The 21,279-nt window shown below is 39.1% G+C and overlaps 1 protein-coding gene, 1 long non-coding RNA gene and 1 other non-coding gene across 7 annotated transcripts; 1 reads left to right on the top strand and 2 right to left on the bottom strand.

The window, feature by feature from the left end:
- Positions 1–287: 287 nt before the first annotated feature.
- LOC101319508 (histone H2B type 1-J-like) lies at positions 288–13,665 on the top strand. 5 transcript variants are annotated; one of them, XM_073810476.1, is made up of 5 exons: positions 288–685; positions 2,305–2,358; positions 2,729–2,802; positions 9,687–9,727; positions 9,862–13,665. In XM_073810476.1, the coding sequence occupies exon 1, from the start codon at positions 302–304 to the stop codon at positions 680–682; it is 381 nt and encodes a 126-aa protein (XP_073666577.1). In that variant the 5' UTR covers positions 288–301; the 3' UTR covers positions 683–685; positions 2,305–2,358; positions 2,729–2,802; positions 9,687–9,727; positions 9,862–13,665. The 5 variants fall into 5 exon arrangements, with proteins under 5 accessions (XP_073666577.1, XP_073666576.1, XP_073666575.1 ...); XM_073810475.1 differs by having other exon boundaries at positions 2,305–2,802; XM_073810474.1 differs by having other exon boundaries at positions 2,063–2,802.
- Positions 13,666–16,873: 3,208 nt separating this feature from the next.
- On the bottom strand, positions 16,874–20,088 carry LOC141279639 (uncharacterized). Its single transcript, XR_012334222.1, has 3 exons — positions 19,997–20,088; positions 18,454–18,528; positions 16,874–17,001 (listed from the first exon to the last, which is right to left on the bottom strand). It is a non-coding gene; the product is annotated as an uncharacterized lncRNA (long non-coding RNA).
- TRNAS-GCU (transfer RNA serine (anticodon GCU)) lies at positions 17,182–17,263 on the bottom strand. The gene has a single exon. It is a non-coding gene; the product is annotated as a tRNA-Ser (tRNA).
- Positions 20,089–21,279: the final 1,191 nt, after the last annotated feature.

Genomic DNA, 21,279 nt, shown 5'->3' with positions numbered 1-21,279 from the left:
GTCTTTCAGAACGAAAGCGTAGGGGCAGCACTTCTTATAACCCTTATTGGGCGCGATAAAAGAGGTATGTCATTGGTTAGGATTGTGGCTTCATTTTAACCAATGGAAAGGCGGCATTAGGATTCTTGCGTTGTGATTGGGTAGAACTAATTTCTTACGGCTTCTTAAACAGCCACCAATCAGACACAAGACGTTAACTTATCACCTTATTTGCATAAGAGTTTCTATATAAAAGGGACACATCGTGTCTTTTACCACGCTATTTCTCTTTTTCTTAAACTCTTTAGAGTTGCTTTTCATCATGCCGGAAGCAGCTAAATCTGCTCCTGCTCCGAAAAAGGGCTCCAAGAAGGCGGTAACTAAGGCGCAGAAGAAAGATGGTAAGAAGCGCAAACGCAGCCGCAAGGAGAGTTATTCCATCTATGTGTACAAGGTGCTGAAGCAGGTCCACCCGGACACCGGTATCTCGTCTAAGGCCATGGGCATCATGAACTCGTTTGTCAACGACATTTTCGAGCGCATCGCGGGCGAGGCGTCGCGCCTGGCGCATTACAACAAGCGTTCGACCATCACGTCCAGGGAGATCCAGACGGCCGTGCGCTTGCTTCTGCCCGGGGAGCTGGCCAAGCACGCCGTGTCCGAGGGCACCAAGGCTGTCACCAAGTACACCAGCGCCAAGTAAACAGTGAGTTGGCTGCGAATAATTTAACGGCTCTTTTAAGAGCCACCATATGCTCAATAGAGAGAGCTGGTGCTGGTTTTGTTTCTGCGCTGGGCCTTCGTAGCTCATTACAGTATTTAGTCTGCGAAGTACAGCAATTACTGAACAGTCCTTTAGGACTTTACTGTCACGGTAAGCTTGAGATACGCTAAACTCAAAAATGTTACCTGACCTTGGCAAAGCTCTGGAACTCCTTGTAACCCTGCCCTGGCCTTTTCATTGTCGTTTAGGTACTTCGTATATTTAAAAGGGTTCAGATACCAATTCTGTTACCATTTAGGGTTAAGTAACGAGGGAGGAGTTAATTTTTAAATTCGTAGTAAATCCAAATACTCATGGCTCTGGGACAAAGAATTGGATTCCTGCGGGGTGCAGAGATTGCGCGGGCAGTTTAAATTTGCCCGGGTGCTCTTTCCCTCCACGGCCTGATTGGTTGCCGGCATCCAGGAAGAGGCCGGGGCTTTCGGTGCGCGGGAGGAATCCACTTCCTGCTTCTCAGTCTAGCACACAGAAGCTCTTTAATAAACATTTTCGGGTAGTTCCTGCTTTTTTCATTTTTGTCTTTTTCTTAGTGCTTTTTCCCTTTCGAGAATGAGATTTAATTAAAAATCAAAATTTTCTTTAGAAAGAAGGGAACTTGGTGGATGTGATTTTCAGCCTGAGAAATACCAGCGCTTTATTTCTAATTAGAATATTGCTTTCGTTTTGCCCTATATCCATATAATTGGAAACATTGCAAGACTAAACATGACTATTTGGGGTCCGATGAAGGCGAGAAGCTTGAGGGCGTTTATCTCAAACTTTTTTCTGAAAAAAAATCCGTTTCTATTTTAAAGTTGCTTTGGTTGGTATTTTTAATGCTATTTTAACTTTGCCTGGAACCAGTGAAGAAAACCAAATTCCGCGTCGTTCAGGTTGTCATAAATGAGAACCAGGCACTCAACAATGCTTACGTGTCTCTTTTAGGTCAAAAGCCATTATCTATAAAGTTTGGAAGCTTCCACTATGGCTGATTTTTTATTTAGGTTGTGATTTTCAATGAATTTAATTTACGTAAATAAGTTACCTAATTTATCTAAAATGGATCTAAATTTAGCATAGTAATAATGTCTAAAAGCAATTAATATTTGTTAAATCCACTGTCAAATGTACTCTTCCCCTTTGTTGACCCAAAGCCTACCCATGTTTCAACGCCCACTTCAGCCTTGCCTGCCCTCTGAAATTTCTTCCCTTTTTTGAGCTTTTTCTAACAGCTTGTCCAGAATTTGGAAACTGCCTCCATAGTGTCTCATATATCTATTTGAGTTGCTACTAACTGGCTTGTTGTGTGTTTCCATATAGAGAATGTACACTCATCATGACATGAAAAATAAAGAAAGGAAGAACGAAAAAAAGTTATTTTCTTTCACCATCTCCATCCCACACTAATGGTAACCGAGTCCTGTAAATAAACAGAACATAAATGATTTTTGTTTCTTGTTGTGTCATGTGTCACGTGAGCCTCCCATCTTCTCCATTAATCCAAATAATTAGATGATAATTTCCAAGCTAAATACTTTTTCGGTTGTTTCTTTGTCTTTTAGTATATAGCAATCAGAATAAAATCTGTGGAAGAAGGAGAGGGATTGGAATAAAAGGTGAGTCATCCTTTATCCCCAGATGAAAATTCATAAAGACTAAATTTTTGAAAACTATCAAGTTGAAAAGTCCCAGCCAATTCTCCTATTACGCAGAAAATTAAACTGCCTAAGAGATATATAAACCAGGTAAATAAATCAAATCTTCATCTTTGGGCCTGTTTGCACCTTGATGGAATTCCCTTATGAGTAAGGGGAGGATTTACTCCTTTGCTTGAAAAACCAAATGCTATCAGTTTATCTCATCGTTCAAGGCTAAACTAACACAGTATGTCATTTGAAAAAATGTACGTTGTGGTGTATCTTATCACAAAAGAAATAGACATTTGTTGCTCACAATACTTAGAACTAACTGCCAGGTCTTCCCCAGAGGTCACAAATCAGGATGACGCCTTGACTATTGCCTTAGATGAACCAGCTGGCTGTAAAGGACTTTTTTTCAAGGTACATTAAATGATTATATTTCCTTTTCTACTGTACACATATTTCTTTCTAAACTAATCTACAACGCTTATTGAAATCAAGGCACCCATTCCCTCAGAAGTTAATAGAGACACACTGACAGAGTCTGTCAAAAGATTAGTGGCTGTATATGTAGATGCCATGCAGATATCTGTTCTTCAATTATAACTTTATCTTTGTTATGTTAAAGTTAATTTCATTATAATACAAATTTCTGTTAATTTTATTTTCAATTGTTGATGATATATGGAAAATACTCAATTAGTAATAACTACATTTACAAACTATCCATTAATTTCAATAAATTTTGTCCTGGATGAGGCAGGGATTTGTCTTCAATGAGGTAGACACTTATTCTAGATTTGGATGTGCTTCACTTTCTCTTATGTTGTTGCTAGCAAGACTATCTGTGGACTTAATGAATACTTTATACCTCACATCTCACAGAATTTTTTTAACTGATCTCAATACATTATAGAGAAAAAGTAAGGCAATGTACAAATGGCAATGAGACTTACTGCAGGCTTTTTTTTTTTTTTTAACATCTTTATTGGAATATAATTGATTTACAATGGTGTGTTAGTTTCTGCTTTATAACAAAGTGAATCAGTTATACATATACATATGTCCCCATATCTCTTCCCTCTTGCATCTCCCTCCCTCCCACCCTCCCTATCCCACCCCTCTAGGTGGTCACAAAGCACCCAGCTGATCTCCCTGTGCTATGCGGCTGCTTCCCACTAGCTATCTATTTTATGTTTGATAGTGTATATATGTCCATGCCACTCTCACTTTGTCCCAACTTCCCCCTCCTTATATCCTCAAGTCCATTCTCTAGTAGGTCTGCATCTTTATTCCCATCTTGCCCCTAGGTTCTTCATGACCTTTTTTTTTTTTTTTTTTTTTAGATTTCATATATATGTGTTAGCATACGGTATTTGTTTTTCTCTTTCTGACTTACTTCACTCTGTATGGCAGTCTCTAGGTCCATCCACCTCACTACAAATAACTCAGTTTCGTTCTTTTTTATGGCTGAGTAATATTCTATTTTATATATGTTCCACATCACCTTTATCCATTCATCTGTTGATGGACACTTCTGTTGCTTCCATGTCCTGGCTATTGTAAATAGAGCAGTAATAAACATTTTGGTACATGACTTCTTTTGAATTATGGTTTTCTCAGGGTATATGCCCAGTAGTGGGATTGCTGGGTCATATCGTAGTTCTATTTTTAGTTTTTTAAGGAATGTCCATACTGTTCTCCATAGTGGCTGTATCAATTTACATTCTCACCAACAGTGCAAGAGGGTTCCCTTTTCTCCACACCCTCTCTAGCATTTATTGTTTGTAGAGTTTTTGATGATGGCCATTCTGACCGTTATGAAATGGTATCTCATTGTACTTTTGATTTGCAAATCTCTAATGATTAATGATGTTGAACATTCTTTCATGTGTCTGTTGGCAATCTGTATATCTTCTTTGGAGAAATGTCTATTTAGGTCTTCTGCCCATTTTTGGATTGGGTTGGGTTTTTTTGTTTGTTTGTTTGTTTAATGTTGAGCTGCATGAGCTGCTTGTAAATTTTGGAGATTAATCCTTTGTCAGTTGCTTCATTTGCAAATATTTTCTTCCATTCTGAAGGTTGTCTTTTCGGCTTGTTTATGGTTTCCTTTGCTGTGCAAAAGCTTTTAAGTTTCATTAGGTCCCATTTGTTTATTTTTATTTTTATTTCTATTTCTCTAGGAGGTGCATCAAAAAGGATCTTGCTGTGATTTATGTCATACAGTGTTCTGCCTATGTTTTCCTCTAAGAGTTTGATGGTGTCTGGCCTTACATTTAGGTCTTTAATCCATTTTGAGTTTATTTTTGTGTATGGTGTTAGGGAGTGTTCTAATTTCATTCTATCACATGTAGCTGTCCAGTTTTCCCAGCACCACTTATTGAAGAGGCTGTCTTTTCTCCACTGTATATTCTTGCCTCCTTTATCACAGATAAGGTGACCATATGTGCGTGGGCTTATCTCTGGGCTTTCTATCCTGTTCCATTGATCTATATTTCTATTTCTGTGCCAGTACCATACTGTCTTGATCCTTCCAATCCAAGAACATGGTATATCTCTCCATCTATTTGTATCATCTTTAATTTCTTTCATCAGTGTCTTATAATTTTCTGCATACAGGTCTTTTGTCTCCTTAGGTAGGTTTATTCCTAGATATTTTATTATTTTTGTTGCAATGGTAAATGGGAATGTTTTCTTAATTTCACTTTCAGATTTTTCATCATTAGTGTATAGGAATGCAAGAGATTTCTGTGCATTAATTTTGTATCCTGCTACTTTACCAAGTTCATTGATTAGCTCTAGTAGTTTTCTGGTAGCATCTTTAGGATTCTCTATGTATAGTATCATGTCATCTGCAAACAGAGACAGCTATACTTCTTTTCCAATTTGGATTCCTTTTATTTCTTTTTCTTCTCTGATTGCTGTGGCTAAAACTTCCAAAACTATGTTGAATAATAGTGGTGATGGTGGGCAACCTTGTCTTGTTCCTGATCTTAGTGGAAATGGTTTCAGTTTTTCACCATTGAGGACGATGTTGGCTGTGGGTTTGTCATATATGGCCTTTATTATGTTGAGGTAATTTCCCTCTGTGCCTACTTTCTGGAGAGTTTTTATTATAAATAGGTGTTGAATTTTGTCGAAAGTTTTCCCTGCATCTACTGAGATGATCATATGGTTTTTCTTCTTCAGTTTGTTAATATGGTGTATCACATTGATTGATTTGTGCATATTGAAGTATCCTTGCATTCCTGGGATAAACCCCACTTGATCATAGTGTATGATCCTTTTAATGTGCTGTTGGGTTCTGTTTGCTAGTATTTTGTTGAGGATTTTTGCATCTATGTTCATCAGTGATATTGGCCTGTAGTTTTCTTTCTTTGTGACATCTTTGTCTGGTTTTGATATCAGAGTGATGGTGGCCTCATAGAATGAGTTTGGGAGTGGTACTCCCTCTGCTATATTTTGGAAGAGTTTGAGAAGGATAGGTGTTAGCTGTTCTCTAAATGTTTGATAGAATTCGCCTGTGAAGCCATCTGGTCCGGGGCTTTTGTTTGTTGGAAGATTTTAAATCACAGTTTCAATTTCAGTGCTTGTGATTGGTCTGTTCATATTTTCTATTTCTTCCTGGTTCAGTCTTGGAATGTTGTGCTTTTCTAAGAATTGGTCCATTTCTTCCAGATTGTCCATTTTATTGGCATATATTTGCTTGTAGTAATCTCTCATGATCCTTTGTATTTCTGTCGTGGCAGTTGTTACTTCTCCTTTTTCATTTCTAATTCTATTGATTTGAGTCTTCTCCCTTTTTTTCTTGATAACTCTGGCTAATGGTTTATCAATTTTGTTTATCTTCTCAAAGAACCAGCTTTTAGTTTTATTGATCTTTGCTATCATTTCCTTCATTTCTTTTTCATTTATTTCTGATCTGATCTTTATGATTTCTTTCCTTCTGCTAACTTTGGGGTTTTTTTGTTCTTCTTTCTCTAATTGCTTTAGGTGCAAGGTAGGTTGTTTATTTGAGGTGTTTCTTGTTAAGGTAGGATTGTATTGCTATAAACTTCCCTCTTCAAAATGCTTTTGCTGCATCCCATAGGTTTTGGGTCGTCGTGTTTTCATTGTCATTTGTTTCTAGGTATTTTTTTATTTCCTCTTTGATTTCTTCAGTGATCTGTTGGTTATTAAGTAGTGTGTTGTTTAGCCTCCATGTATTTGTATTTCTTACAGATTTTTTCCTGTAATTGATGTCTAGTCTCATAGCGTTGTGGCCAGAAAAGATACTTGATACGATTTCAATTTTCTTAAATTTACCAAGGCTTGATTTGTGACCCAAGGTATGGTCTATCCTGGAGAATGTTCCATGAGCACTTGAGAAGAATGTGTATTCTGTTGCTTTTGGATGGAATGTCCTATAAATATCAATTAAGTCCATCTTGTTTAATGTATCATTTAAAGCTTGTGTTTCCTTATTTATTTTCGTTTTGGATGATCTTTCCATTGGTGAAAGTGGGGTGTTAAAGTCCCCTACTATGATTGTGTTACTGTCGATTTCCCATTTTATGGCTGTTAGTATTTGCCTTATGTATTGAGGTGCTCTTATGTTGGGTCCATAAATATTTACAATTGTTATATCTCCTTCTTGGATCGATCCATTGATCATTATGTAGTGTCCTTCTTTGTCTCTTGTAATAGTCTTTGTTTTAAAGTCTATTTTGTCTGATATGAGAATTGCTACTCCAGCTTTCTTTTGATTTCCATTTGCATGGAATATCTTTTTCCATCTCCCCACTTTCAATCTGTATGTGTCCTTAGGTCTGAAGTTGGTCTCTTGTAGACAGCATATATACAGCTCTTGTTTTTGTATCCATTCAGCCAATCTATGTCTTTTGGTTGGAGCATTTAATCCAGTTACCTTTAAGGTAATTATCGATATGTATGTTCCTATTTTACTGCAGTCTTAATGTGTACCACATCCTTCGTTGATAAAGAAGCAGCCTTATCAATTATTGGGAGACTCAAAGTGGCACCTAGCAGTTTTACTGGAGTCCTGTTCAACTGGATACTGTATGTGTGCTGAATAGTGACAAAGAATTGGTGTAATTTCTCCCCTTGTCAAAACACATTTGTTAAAGAACTAAGAGGTAGGGCTTCCCTGGTGGCACAGTGGTCGAGAATCTGCCTGCCAATGCAGGGAACATGGGTTCGAGCCCTGGTCTGGGAAGATCCCACATGCCGTGGAGCAACTAGGCCCGTGAGCCACAACTACTGAGCCTGCGTGTCTGGAGCCTGTGCTCCGCAACAAAAGGCCGCGATAGTGAGAGGCCCGCGCACCGCGATGAAGAGTGGCCCCTGCTTGCCACAACTAGAGAAAGCCCTCGCACAGAAATGAAGACGCAATACAGCAAATTTAATTAATTAATTAATTAACTCCTACCCCCAACATCTTCTTTAAAACAAAACAAAACAAAACTAAGAGGTAGAAATGGAGTGGTACCACTGCTATTACACTTACTTAATTACCAACTTGAAAAAGTTTCACTTTCCATCCTTGCATCTCTGCTGTGTTTATTTTACTTTTTTTTTTTTAAGAAGTTTTAGTATCCAAAGGAGGACTGACAAAATCAGGTAATTTCAGTCAAAATCCTAGTTTTGGAATTTGGAAGTTAATTCTAACATTTATCTGAGGATCAAAAGGGTAAAAAAAAATCCAAGAAACTCCTGAGGAGGTAGAATATGATTTAGTGATAAAAAAAGAGTCATATAGCTATAATACTGGGTGGTATTGCACAGAAATGGACACATTTACCAGCTGAATTAGATAGAGAGGCAAAGATCGTATCTAATTTTTTGTTGAATCTTTAGAAATGAAAATGGTGAGGTAAGTGAGGAAAAGATAAGCTGTTCAAAAATTTATCAGGACAATTGGTTACCCACAGAGGAAAAAAGACCCTTAAATGTAAAAGGAAAACCATTAAGCCTTTTTAGAAGGTAAGCTAAGAAAATATCTCACAGTACCAAAGGATTTCTTAAACAAGAAACAAAAGTTCTAACCATGAAGATAAGAGTGTTATGTTACACTTCATTAGAGGAGGCATTTTCTTTTTAAATTATTTTGCAGCATCAAGACTTCTATGTTCTTTCTTAATTTGGGAAGGACAGAATATTAGTGAATATCAATTTTAAATGAGGAAAGAGTTGAAAAGTCTATTTCTACTAAAATCTGACCTTGACCTCACTCAAGGTCAGATTTTAGTAGGTTCAAACCTTTCTTCTCTTCATTCTACTTTCTAATTCAGAATAATTAAAGTGTTAAGATGTCTTTTCTTATTTTGTCTATAGAGAAAACAAGTCATTTTTTTTATCATATAAGAAACTAAGATTTTCAGAATAAAAGAATTTCAATTATAACCTTAAAGATGTTAAGTTAAAAAAAATGGTACTGATGAACCTAGTGGCAGGGCAGGAATAAAGACGTAGACATAGAGAATGGACTTGAGGACACAGTGGGGAGGGGGAAGTTGGGGCGAAGTGAGAGTAGCATTGACATATATACATTAAAAAATGTAAAATAGTGAGCTAGTGGAAAGCGGCAGCATAGCACAGGGAGATCAGCTCGGTGCTTTGCGATGACCTAGAGGGGTGAGATAGGGAGGGTGGGTGGGAGGCTCAAGAGGGAGGGGATATGGGGATATGTGTATGCATATGGCTGATTCAGTTTGTTGTACAACAGTAACTAACACAGTATTGTGAAGCAATTATACTCTAATAAAAATCTATTTAAAAGTGTTAAGTAAAAAACGCTTTTGACTTAAATTTGAATGGAAAACATCAGTAGGATCTTTTTTTTTTTTCCTTTTAAGAAAACCCTTATTTCCCCCATCACTTTTCAGAGAAAAGGTCTGCAAGCAATGACCACCCATGGACAATGAGCATTCCCATCACCCAGATTATAGTTTCTCAACTCCTTTTCCAAATAGCAAACTCAGATTTGGTTAAACGTCATGAATTAAAATAGATTTAAAAGACACAGTAACCAAATACCATTTGTAGATCTAATGGAATACCATTCAGACAAAATCATTGTAAAAAAATATTTGAGGCCATTGAGGATTTTTTTTTTAGTACTAGATATTGGATGATGTTAAAAATCATTTAAAATTTTTCTTAGGTGAGAAAATCTTGTATTTTATTTAACTCTGTATCCGTTAGGATGTTTGTGAAAATATTCATGATTGAAAAAAATATGTTTATGATTTCTTTACACTGCTACCCTCTCCCACAATGTACACCTGGATAATGAAACAAAGCAGATGTTGGTAATTGTTGAAGCATGTCTGATGGACACCTGGAGGTATGTTTTCGTGTACTTTGGGGTATACTTCAAGACGTCCATAATCCTTTCCCCGCTTCCCTCCCCCTTACCCCCCCCCCAAAAAAAAGTTTTCAAAAAAGCTGGCCCAATTAACGAAGATAATTCTCTTTCAGTCAACAAGGGGTGACAATGAGAGGAATCAAGTGCTGGCAAAGAGAAATTCCGGCAACTGAACTAAGGGAACAAGAAGGCCATTTGCACAAGGGAGGAGCTCATAGCAGCAGCGGTCCCCTCCTCCCATCTCCCAGGCTCGACAAACAAGAAACGCTATTGCCATCTTGTGGCCCTTTAAGAAAATGTAGCTAATATTGTTTTGTGGTTTCTACTAGGCAGTCCATTGCTAGGGTTTAATAATTGCATATATAAATAATACAATAAACAATCCTATTTCAAACACAGTCCTCATCTGCCCAGTTCCCCCATCAATAACAAAGAACCACGTTTATTAGTTTCCTGTGTACCCATCTGGAATTTCTTTATACAAACACATATATGTAAGCGTGGATTCTATTCTGTCCCCATTAACATAAATGGCCAATGGCTATATTCCTCTCACGGTTCTGCCCCTTGCTTTTCTCATTATCTAGCTTGGAGCTCTTTCCTATTAGTAAGTAGAGTGGCTGAAACTTCTCAGCAAGTGCACCTGAGCCAGTGACGCTAGGAGGGTAACCTGAGGCCAAACCTTTTCCTACACTGGCTGCATCTTCCCTGAAAATAAGCCTGATGCTTATTTGAGAGGAAGCCTGGGACTCTTCGATGAAGCTGGTACAGAAAGCTCTGGGGTGGCTGAATTCCTGTTCTCTTCCTGAGATAGGACTTCCATGCTTTGTAATAAGGGACATTGAGGTCCTGATGCAAGTATTCATCTTGTCAGTGAGGCCTTCTTTGACTGTCATCTTTAATAATTAAGCCGCCCCATGCAAATTTCCTATCCGTATTACTATATTTTTCTTCATAATACGTATCAAGATCTGGCATGCTATATACTCTACTTATTCTTTTGCTTATAATCTTCACCATACTGCCCTCTTCACCAGAATGTAAGTCCCTTGAGAGATGTATTTTTCTGCTTCGGTCTACTTTGATCACTACTGTTTCCCCAAGCTTCTAGAACGGTGCCTGGCACAAAGTATATCTGGATAAAGTAATATTCCTTGGCTCCACTGCTGTTATGGGAGACCCTCAAAGAATTTTCTTTACTTCCTTGGGTGTAAAGAAAGTAAAGAAAAACCAGTATATATATGTATTATCATACATGTAAGAATGCAGGAACATGTATTGATGACAATAACATATACTTTGAACCAAAAGATGCAGAATGGTGGAATGGTATGTTTTAGGAATCAGTCCAGATGTGAGTTTTTTCCAAGCAACTTCACCAAAACCATATAATGGGGTGCATTTTTTTTTTTCTGTACGCAGGCCTCTCACTGTTGTGGCCTCTCCCGTTGCGGAGCACAGGCTCCGGACGCGCAGGCTCAGCGGCCATGGCTCACGAGCCCAGCCGCTCCGCGGCATGTGGTATATTCCCGGACCGGGGCACGAACCCATGTCTCCTGCCTCAGCAGGCGGACTCTCAAACACTGCGCCAACAGGAAAGCCCTGGGGTGCATTTTCTTTAAGAGCGTCTCTATAATCATTTTCTAGAAAGTATAGTTATCTGAACTAACGTTTTTATATGAAGAACATATTGTCTTTGTGGTTTTAAAGACAACTGTGAAATAAAATTGTTTCACCTGCTGAAAAAAAAAGAAATCCTTCCTTGGGATTCAGCAGATCAAAGACAAATTGTCTTCACTTCCTGCCATTCTCTGAGGGCTCCTTCTGGTGACTCCCAGTTTTCTCTCCCCTGTAAAAACCTTTGCTTTTGTTAAAACTCGGATTGCTGCTTCTTCATAAATTTTTTTCATTAATGATTATTGGTACATACATTATTTTATTTTATTTTTATATGCCAAATAAGGCAAGTGACTCATTGTGTCACATCAAGATAGTCTGCCCTCTCTGAATTTCAAACTTAGCGTCATTCTGTCAGGAAAGACATGCAGCCTGGTTGGTTTCAGGGGTAGCGGTTAACAGGAAATGACAAATCTCCCTCCCCTCAAAGTACTGTTTTCTGAATTAACATTTCTCCCAGTAGAGAAACACTGGTGTCTAAGGACTTCTCCACATGGACCAAGGCTCCCATTTCACCCCTGCAGTTAGAGGGACCGAGCACTAGAGGGCGGTGCTGTCGATGCCATTCGCTGCTCATCCAGCGGTAGGAGCCTGTGGACTTCTGAGTGGAGACAGTTGTGTTCGCATTTGGCTAGTCTTTTTTCTTCACCTGCTCCGATTTTCTCAAACTCCCTTGCCTTCCGAAATTTCAATCAGTTTCACTGCCCATCGTCTCCTCTCTGGCCATAGTAGATGGAGTATTCTATCTAGTCCAACCAATGAAGGGACGAATTACTGCCAAACTTGCCTCCAGCCTAAACGCCTTTAAATCTGCACTTGGAACCACGTGGCCTGAGATCCTCTTCAAAATACCATCAAAAGGACCTCATAGCAATAATCGCCACTATCTATTCAGTGCTGTGTACCACAGAAAGATAAAAATCGAATTACTCACATTGTTTTATTTATTCTAATTTAATTTATTCATGAACATATATCATTACCCCCTTCTTAGACGTGAAGCCGAGGCTCAGGGGAAAATTAATTCAAGTCACATGGCTGGTAAGTGGCAAAGCCAGTACTGGAAAGCAAATTTTTTTGACTCTAAAATGTGTGTTCTTTCTTCCATCTCAGCTCATGTTCTCTCCATGTTCCTTCTCCATGTGTCCTTGCAAGTTCTCTTAAAACATATTTACAGGTTTGAGGATTCCTTCACCAGTTAAAGAGATATCCCCACCTCCGAGGGCTTCCCAGATCTTGCAGATTATTCCTGCACATTCTTTTTCTTTTCACTCATTCCTTCAGCCATTCGTGGTACATAGTACTGTAGGGGAAATGCTGTGTCACATATAGGCCACCTCTTACTTCAGAGGCTGATGGAAGGAACATGGCCCAGCATCTGGGGCCCTTCCGTGTTTGAATAGCTTCTGGTTTCTTCACCTCTAGTCACATCATCTTGTAATCTTTGACACAGCTAAAGAAGTGTACTTCAAAACTCAGTTTGAAATGTAACTCCTCTGCTCAAAGTTCTTCAAAAGATCTTCCATCCCCTTAATCTGAATTTCAAACCATTACTCAACATTATGTACAATTTTCGAGCTCACTAAAAATTCATTTCTATCCGGAATGAATGTTTTATACCCAATTAAACAAGTTCTTCTTTCCTCAGAGAGAAGTTCCCATTTCCATGCCTGTGGCCTCTACACTCTTTCCTTGCCTCAGTTTTATTCTTTAATGCCCATTCTTGATTCCTTTGATCTGATATATTGTTTTTCTCTAAACTCCCACAGCTTTTTTATTTATACTTGTTTTGTGTTTTTACTTTCCCACCATATATTTTTAGGGGGTGCGTGTGGCTTCTTTTCTGAACATCTCCATCTCCCCAAGAGCAGTAACTATCACACTGTAACCTAGCACATTTTCAACACCTAGCTTGTAAACTTCAGTATTTGTTGATTTGTTCTGGAGAGTGGAAAGATCTGTGGTTTTTTTTGTTGTTGTTGTTTTTGTTGTTGTTTTAGAACAACTTTTTATAGATGTCAAGATAGGAAATGAAAAACAGACAATTTGTATCTTTCCTTTTCCACAATTGACAGTTTCCTGTGTTCAGGCCTTGACAGTGTTTCCTACCAAGGAACTTTGTCTTGATATGTTTCCTGCTCCAAACAATATGTGACTTAATGACAAATTCTAAAATTCTACTGGCATGCTCTTAAAAGTTGTCCATATGACGCATATCAAATAAATTAATTTTAATACAATATAGGGATTGTTTTTTGTGCATTCTACTGGTAAGCAAAAGGTGTTGGCTTCGAATCTGTACAGGATTTTGTTTTTCATTGTCTAGTACTGCCTGATACTCATTTCTTTCCACAAAACTGTTGCCCTGGATTGTCTCATTTGTTTTATTTAGGGGAGAGAGACAGAGAGAGAGAGAGAGAGAGGGAAAGGGAGGAGAAGAGAGAGAGAATGGGAAAGAGAAAGAGTCATCTAAATCGGAAAGGAAGTCCACCCCTGAAACTTTCCAGTTTTTCCCCATAGAACGCTTTTCCTCTAACTGGCGACTTGGAGATGGTTTTTTGCGAGGCAAGTCTGCCATCTCCCCAGGTTGCCGGCTTCCTAAATAAAGCATCTTTCTTTTTCCACCAATGCTTGTGTCTTGAACATTGACTTTTTAGCGATGAGCAGCCAAATATGAGTTCTGTTCCGGCTCCAGTCAGTAACATTCTGGCTGGTGTGAGGATTAAATGGACTTGAGACAGCTTAACAAGAGAAGATCAAACCAAACTTTAATAACACATATATGTGGGAGAGACCCAGGAAAACTGAGTAACTTGACAAAATGGTCAAAATCCTCATCTTAAATACCATTCTCAGCTAAAGACAAAAGAGGATGTTGGGGTAGTGGTTTGGCAATTCAGCGGGGAGGGAGGCAGTTAACATGGAGGTGGGAAAACATATGCTTAGTAAACAAATGTTCCTAGGCCAGGCAGAGACAATGGGAAATAGAGTAAGCTCTGATCTCTATGCCCTGCCAAGTTTCCCACTGCCACAACTAGCCCAGATTTTTTTGTAGATACCTCTGGTGATAGCTCTAGTCTGCAACAGCCCTTTTATCTAAATTATTTTAGGCAGTTAAGGAGGAGGCAACAAGGAAAACTCCTGGAGTCTTGTGTCTTAAAAATAATCAGCCTAAATGAATCCTCATGCCAAAGGGATGCACTTGGGCTGGCAAATTTGGCTCCCCTACAGCATGTTTACCTTGTATATGCATGGGAGATATCCAGGAAAACTGAGTACTACTCCCTGAAATGCCCCGAGCCACTACATTAAGTGCCATCTTCAGCTAAAGACAAAAGAAAGGTGGTGGTGGCTGGGGACGTCAGTTACAGGAGGTTATCAGGAAAAACACAGTGCGCGAGGGTAATGTCCTTATGCACGTTTAAGTCGGGTACTTTCTCCATTGATAAGAGTTTCTCTTCCTGGTAGGGATTCACCCTTACAAGTGGAGACTTCCCTTATAAATGTTAAGTTCCCTTTTAAAAGGGTAAAGTCTACTGTTTTTTAGTGCATCTCCTGTGTTTGTTTTCTTCTCAAAAATAATCAGCTCAAAATAATCCTTATGCCAAAGAGGCATATTTTGGGGTGGCGTATTCTGCTGCCCTTCAATTGGCTAGGGAAGAATCTGCTTCCAAGCCCCCTCAGGTTGTTGGCAGAATTTATTTCCTTGCAGCTTTAGGACTGAGGGCACAGACTTCTTGCCGGTTGTTAGCTGGAAGTATCTTTCAGTTCTCAGGGGCTACCTGCACTTCCGAGAGGTGCCTGAAGCTCCTTGCCAAGTAGGCTTTCCCTCCTTGACCATTTACATCATGAAGCCAGCAAGGATACTCTCTAGAGTGAATCAGCTAGCAAGAATGAGTCTTATATAGCTCAGTATAATCACAGGAATGATCCAATCATCTTTGCCATATTCTATTAGTTAAAGTAAGTCCCAGGTCCAAGTCACACTCAAGGGGAGGACATAGACAAAAGCCCAAACACCTGGATGTGGGGCTCATGGGAGGGGTCTGTCCACCACACACATAAAATGGATAAATCTCAGAATAATTAGGCTGAATGAAAGGAGTCAATCAAAGTAAAGTACATACTGAACTATATTTATACAAAACTTTAGAAAAAGCGAGTTAATCTATAGTGACAAAATGCAGATCAGTTGTCCTGTGGGGATTGGGGACAGAGGGAGCAGGAGAAAAGAATTACAGAAGGGGACAATGGCGCAGTGGTTGAGAGTCCACCTGCCAATGCAGGGGACACGGGTTTGTGCCCTGGTCCGGGAGGATACCACATGCCACGGAGCGGCTGGGCCCGTGAGCCATGGCTGCTGAGCCTGCACGTCCGGAGCCACAACGGGAGAGGCCACAACAGTGAGAGGCCCATGTACCGCAAAAAAAAAAAAGGGGCAATGAGATTTTAGGGCTGATAGATAAGTTCACTATCTTGATTGGGATCATGGTTTCATGTGTATACATATGTCAAAATTCATTAAAATGACCTCTTTAAATATATGCAGTTCATCATATGCCAATTTTACTTTAATAAAGCTGTTTTTTAAAATAAAAGCAAAAACTCAATTCTTTGGTCAACTTAAAATATAATAGGAAAAGGAAAATTTGCAATATACTTTCTTAAAATTAGTTATGAAAAGCCTACAAGTAAGGAACAAGAACTCTAGTTCACAAGTGGAAATGCGTTAGAACCTGCGAAGTGCTCGCAGGAAAATTTGTCTGGTGTCCACTTGGTGGCTTGTGAGAGTCCCACCCTTTGTATAGTCAAGGATGTCACTTCCTAGCAGGCTAAGAACATTAAATATGTGTACCTCAGGGAAAGAGGACACCCTTTCTTTCAGTTTGGGGTACTTTAGTGGCAATGTGGTAGAGTGAAGGGCATGTATGTAGCATCTATTACCCAAAAGAACAAATATTAATCTCAGAATGGGGTAAAATATTGCTTTATTGTTTCCTATTGATTCAACCTTCAATTCATTTAAAGTTGGGCTCAGATAGGGTCCTACAAGTCACTCTTCCCAGACTTTCCGATCATCTCCCCTACCAAATCCTGGGACACTGTGTTCCTCTGAATCTCTCTAAACCATGCTTCTCCTTTCCATGTGGCCATTACATGGGGCATCTTCATTTTCAAGTCCTCAGGGGTACAGTCTGGGAATGTCCAACCCAATCAATCTTCAGCAACAGGTTCTTGGTTCCATCCTTAAGCTGCATCCTGCCTGTGGCCTCTTGGAAAGAGGTTTGTGTGGTTGTCACTTGAAACTAACTTACCTCTGAATTTCTTAATGTTTAAAAAACTCGTGTACTCATCTCTTCAGTGCTATACATTTCTTCAATTTTGGTCAGTAGATTTGTTCTTGAGAATCTAAGTAATTGAAATTCTACCTTGGTGTGTTTGTCCTGTTGAATATCTTTTTGATGAATTTATTTTAATGCTAATTGTAGTAATGACTTCTAAAATGAGGGACTAGAGAGATCAGACTCCAGTTTCTACCAGCTTCATCTGTCTTTCACTTTCTTCTCCTCCTCCACCTACATAAAGAAATTTTATCAAATATCAGAAGCCAATCAGCTACCACTGGGAACCATCAATGGGAAAATCCACACATATAACAGCTGGGAGTAGGGAAGGGAGGACACGTTTCTCCTAGGTGGATTCAAAGTTCAGATCTGGACAGACGGGTTTCTTTTCTCCTCAACAAAGTGCCAAGCCGACGAGGGTAGGATTCGAACCCACGCGTGCAGAGCACAATGGATTAGCAATCCATCGCCTTAACCACTCGGCCACCTCGTCCTCTGACAGTGACCTCTTGGCGTGCCTTATTTCAGAGTTTATACTAGGGAACTCGCTGGCTATCCCGGAGAGAAAGACGCTTAGGAGACGGCTTAGAGACGTCTGGGAGACGTGGAGGTGGCTAGCTTCCACACGAATGGACAAAGAACTGGGATGGAAAAGCTGCGACGGGGGCAAAAAACGGGCTTAGCTTTCCCAGGAGTCATAAAATTGGTTGAGACGTGGTAGAAACACATCTGCCTGGGCTTTCACTCCCAACCTGGGCTGGGCCAGTTTGCTGTCACCAACCCTCGTCAGGGGAGCCTGGGCCCGCGGCCCGAGAGCGCGGCCGGCTGTCCGCAGGGGCAGAGGTTCCCAGAGCCGGTTCCACTGGAGTCGCTGTCAGGGGAACTGACGAATGTGGATTCCTAATTCGTGGTTAATGAGACAGTCTGGAAAATTAGACGACGGATCTGAATAGGGCTCAATTTCTATTCCGTGTTGTTGCCGCTTCTACAATACTTTCGGGTGACATTGCATAGAGAAGAATCTTTAACTTCGTGGGGCTCTCCTCCCGGGTCATCCGCATCTGAGGAACCATGAATTCTCTTTTCCTTCCAAATTCCTATGTGTTATTGAGTGGCTTTCTAGGGGAAATGTTTCCCAACTTTCATTCTATATTCCAAGGGATGAGATGCTAAAAATGTTGAGACTCACTTCTAGTGAGAAAATGATTCTGGGAAAGGGTGAAAAAAGCTATTTTAGCTGCTTTTTTTTTTTTGGTTTTTGATTGGTTTGTTTCATGGAATGAATAAAATGCACACGAAGGAACGAGGAGTAGGGACTAATTCTGACTAATCATAATGAATCATAAATGCCTGACAAAAGAAGGTAATATCGAAGGTGAGTCTTGAAGAGCAAATTTTCTAGAGGTGCAAAAAATGAGGGTGTCCCAGACTGAGGAAAGCACGTGATCAAAGGTGAGTAGTATCTAGAAAACTGTTGGAAATCACTGTGGCTGGAGCGTTGAAGCACGTGAGTGGCTGATCAGGAAACATCACTAAATCTGAGAATGGAAGGTGGTCATGAAGATTTTTCTTTTGAAGCCCAAGCAAATCAACCACAACAGGATGAACAACAGGAAACACAGGGGAAATCCTGTAGGAACGGATCCCTGCGGCATTTTCACACTCTAAGCGTGGGGACACTACCTTAGGTTGCTCTAACATCTTCTTGAGTGAAGACCACCCTTTGCTTGTCCCAAAGAATTAATCTCTCTTCTTAACCTGGAAAAGTCCTTATATTTTAGTGTTTGTTGCATTGTCCTGCCTGGATCTTCAACCTCAATTTAACCCACTTCCCTCCACCTTGCTTTCCATGCTTAGTCCAATTTATGATTTTGTATCAAGAAGAATTTATTTCCTGTCTCTTCTGACAAGCCTATTTCCCTCACGGGGTGCTCTCGACCTTTTTCATTTTAACCTGGATAAATTTTTTTATCCATACCTGGTTCTCAGTTTAAAGCTTTTTTTTTTTTTTTTTTTTTTTTTTTTTTTGTTACGAGGGCCCCTCAATGCAGTGGCCTCCCCCATTGCAGAGCACAGGCTCCGGATGCGCAGGCTCAGTGGCCATGGCTCACGGGCCCAGCTGCTCCGCAGCATGTGGGATCCTCCCGGACCGGGGCACGAACCCGCGTCCCCTGCATCAGCAGGCGGACTCCCAACCACTGCGCCACCAGGGAAGCCCCTAAAGCTTATTTTTTTAATTAAAAATTTAAAACCAAAGTTAACCACACATGTTTAAAAATATCAAGTAATTCAGAAATATGTGTATGTAAAAAAGTGTTCCTCTCCCTCTTTGGTAGAGGCAAAGATTTTCAGCCATTTGGCTTTTTGTTTGTGTTGTTGTTTCTGTTTTTACCAACATGTCTCCAAATATCATGCTATGGCAGAGATGGCTAGTTGCCATCAATATTTGTGCTTTCCTTCCAAGAAATGGAAATTTAGTAGAGTTCATAGCCACCCATGGGAAGATTACAATGCACAACTTTCCTTGATGTATGGTCATGTGGCCAATTTCTAAACTAGGGCATTAGAGAGAAAGTGGATGTAAAACTTCCAGGTTATGTCCAGAAGAGGAAAGAAATACCATTCATTTCTCTCTTCCTACTGTATCTGCTTGCTGGAAAAGGCAACATCATAGGAATGAAGGTGTCCTGAAATATAAAGAGATTGGACCCAGCAACCCATAGAAAGGAGGGATCCATGAGATAGAAGAATGGAACCAACATCCTGGAGCCAAAGTATCACCCTGCTCTTGATTATACCTTCAAACTATTACATGAGAGATCAGTAAACTTCTGCTTCCTTTAAGCTACTGTTCATTGGGGTCTTTGTTACAAAGACAAAACTGTATTCTAATTAATACTGATGCTTTTATTTCTACTTTTTGATTTTTTAAGTTAAGTTTAGTATTTTCTATTGATTACCCCTTATACAAAAAGAAGATTCACTTCTCTTTTCTCACCTTAAACACCACCATATACAGATACAGATACTCTTCCTATCAAAGTTTCTTCCAAATATAATTATATCATAATGTGTATTGAATTAGTATCACTGTTCATATATTATGATTGGCAAATATCATTCACTGATCTCTCACGATGTTTTGTTTCCTGAACATTAGTTTTTTTCTCAAATTACCACAAATAACCATAAATTTTTGACAAAAGAAATTGGGTGTTTTTTATACTTGCTATACGGTTTTCATCCTGAGGTCTTTCTTCACCATCATCTGCATACTTTCTTCCCCTGGAGACCCCATTTCCCAAGTAAGTAGCTTCCTGAGAAAGAGTTTATTGGAGATAAGACTTTGGAATATTTGGGTATTGGAGAATATCTTTCAAGTTTCTCTAACACTTGATTGAATACTTGATTGGGTATGGAATGCTAGGCTGGGGAATATTTTCTTTCTTCTAGCTTCCAGTATTGCTTTTGAGAATTACAAAGTCATTCTAATTACTATGCTTCATTTGCAATTAGTTTTTCTCTCTTTCAGGATGATTTCTTTGTCCTCAATGCTCTGAAATGTCTGAAAGATATGCCTTTGTATGTTTCTATTTTCATTCACTGTTCTGGGACCTCCATTACGTCATTAAATTTGGAAAATCATGTATTTCAGTTTGAGAAATTAGCTTGAATTTTTTGTTTCTAATTTTCTCATTTATGTGTTCTCTATTTTCTTGCTTTACCTTTTTTCTGGAGTTTCTTATTCTTGGATTTTAAACCTCCAGGATGTCTCCTCTACTTTTTAAAAAAAATTATTATTCTCTCCTAGTTACATTCTGTTTATACTTTTTAAATAGACTCTATTTTTTTTTGGTAGTTTTAGGTTTACAGAAAAATTAATTCAAAAGTACAGAGTTCAAAAAAGTACAGAGTTCACACATACCTCCTCCCATCCCTCTCAGCTTCTCCTATTATTTACATCTTATATTATTTTGGTACATTTGTTACAACTGATGAACCAATATTAATATATTATTATTAACATGATTCATGTTAGGGTTTACTCTTCCCTTCAGACAGTCTATGCATTTTGACAAATGTATAATGACACGTACCCATCATTACTGCATCGTACAGAATAGTTACACTGTCCTGTGCTCCACGTCTTCATCCCTACAGCCCCCATAACCCTGAGAACTCCTGACATTTTGTTTCTATACTTTTACTTTTTCCAGAATGTCGTATAGTTGGAATCATACAATATGGAGCCTTTCAAATTGGCTTCTTTCACTTAGTAATATGCTTTTAAGTTTCCTTCATGTCCTTTTGTGGCTTGATAGCTAATTTCTTCTTATTACTGAATAATAGTCCATTGTACGATGTACCACGGTTTAGCCATTCATTTACTGAAGGACATTTTGGTTGTTTCCAAGTATTGACAGTTATCAATAAAGCTGCTATAAATATTCATGTGCAGGTTTTTTTGTGGACATAAGTTTTCAACTCATTTGGGTATATACCAAGGAG

This window comes from Tursiops truncatus, chromosome 10 (assembly GCF_011762595.2).
Source record: "Tursiops truncatus isolate mTurTru1 chromosome 10, mTurTru1.mat.Y, whole genome shotgun sequence".
Classification (NCBI taxonomy): domain Eukaryota; kingdom Metazoa; phylum Chordata; class Mammalia; order Artiodactyla; family Delphinidae; genus Tursiops; species Tursiops truncatus.
This window is presented reverse-complemented; position numbering and strand designations above follow the sequence as displayed.

Coding starts and splice junctions, on each gene's coding strand:
- LOC101319508 (XM_073810476.1), top strand. CDS start 302: ATGCCGGAAGCAGCTAAATCTGCTCCTGCTCCGAAAAAGGGCTCCAAG.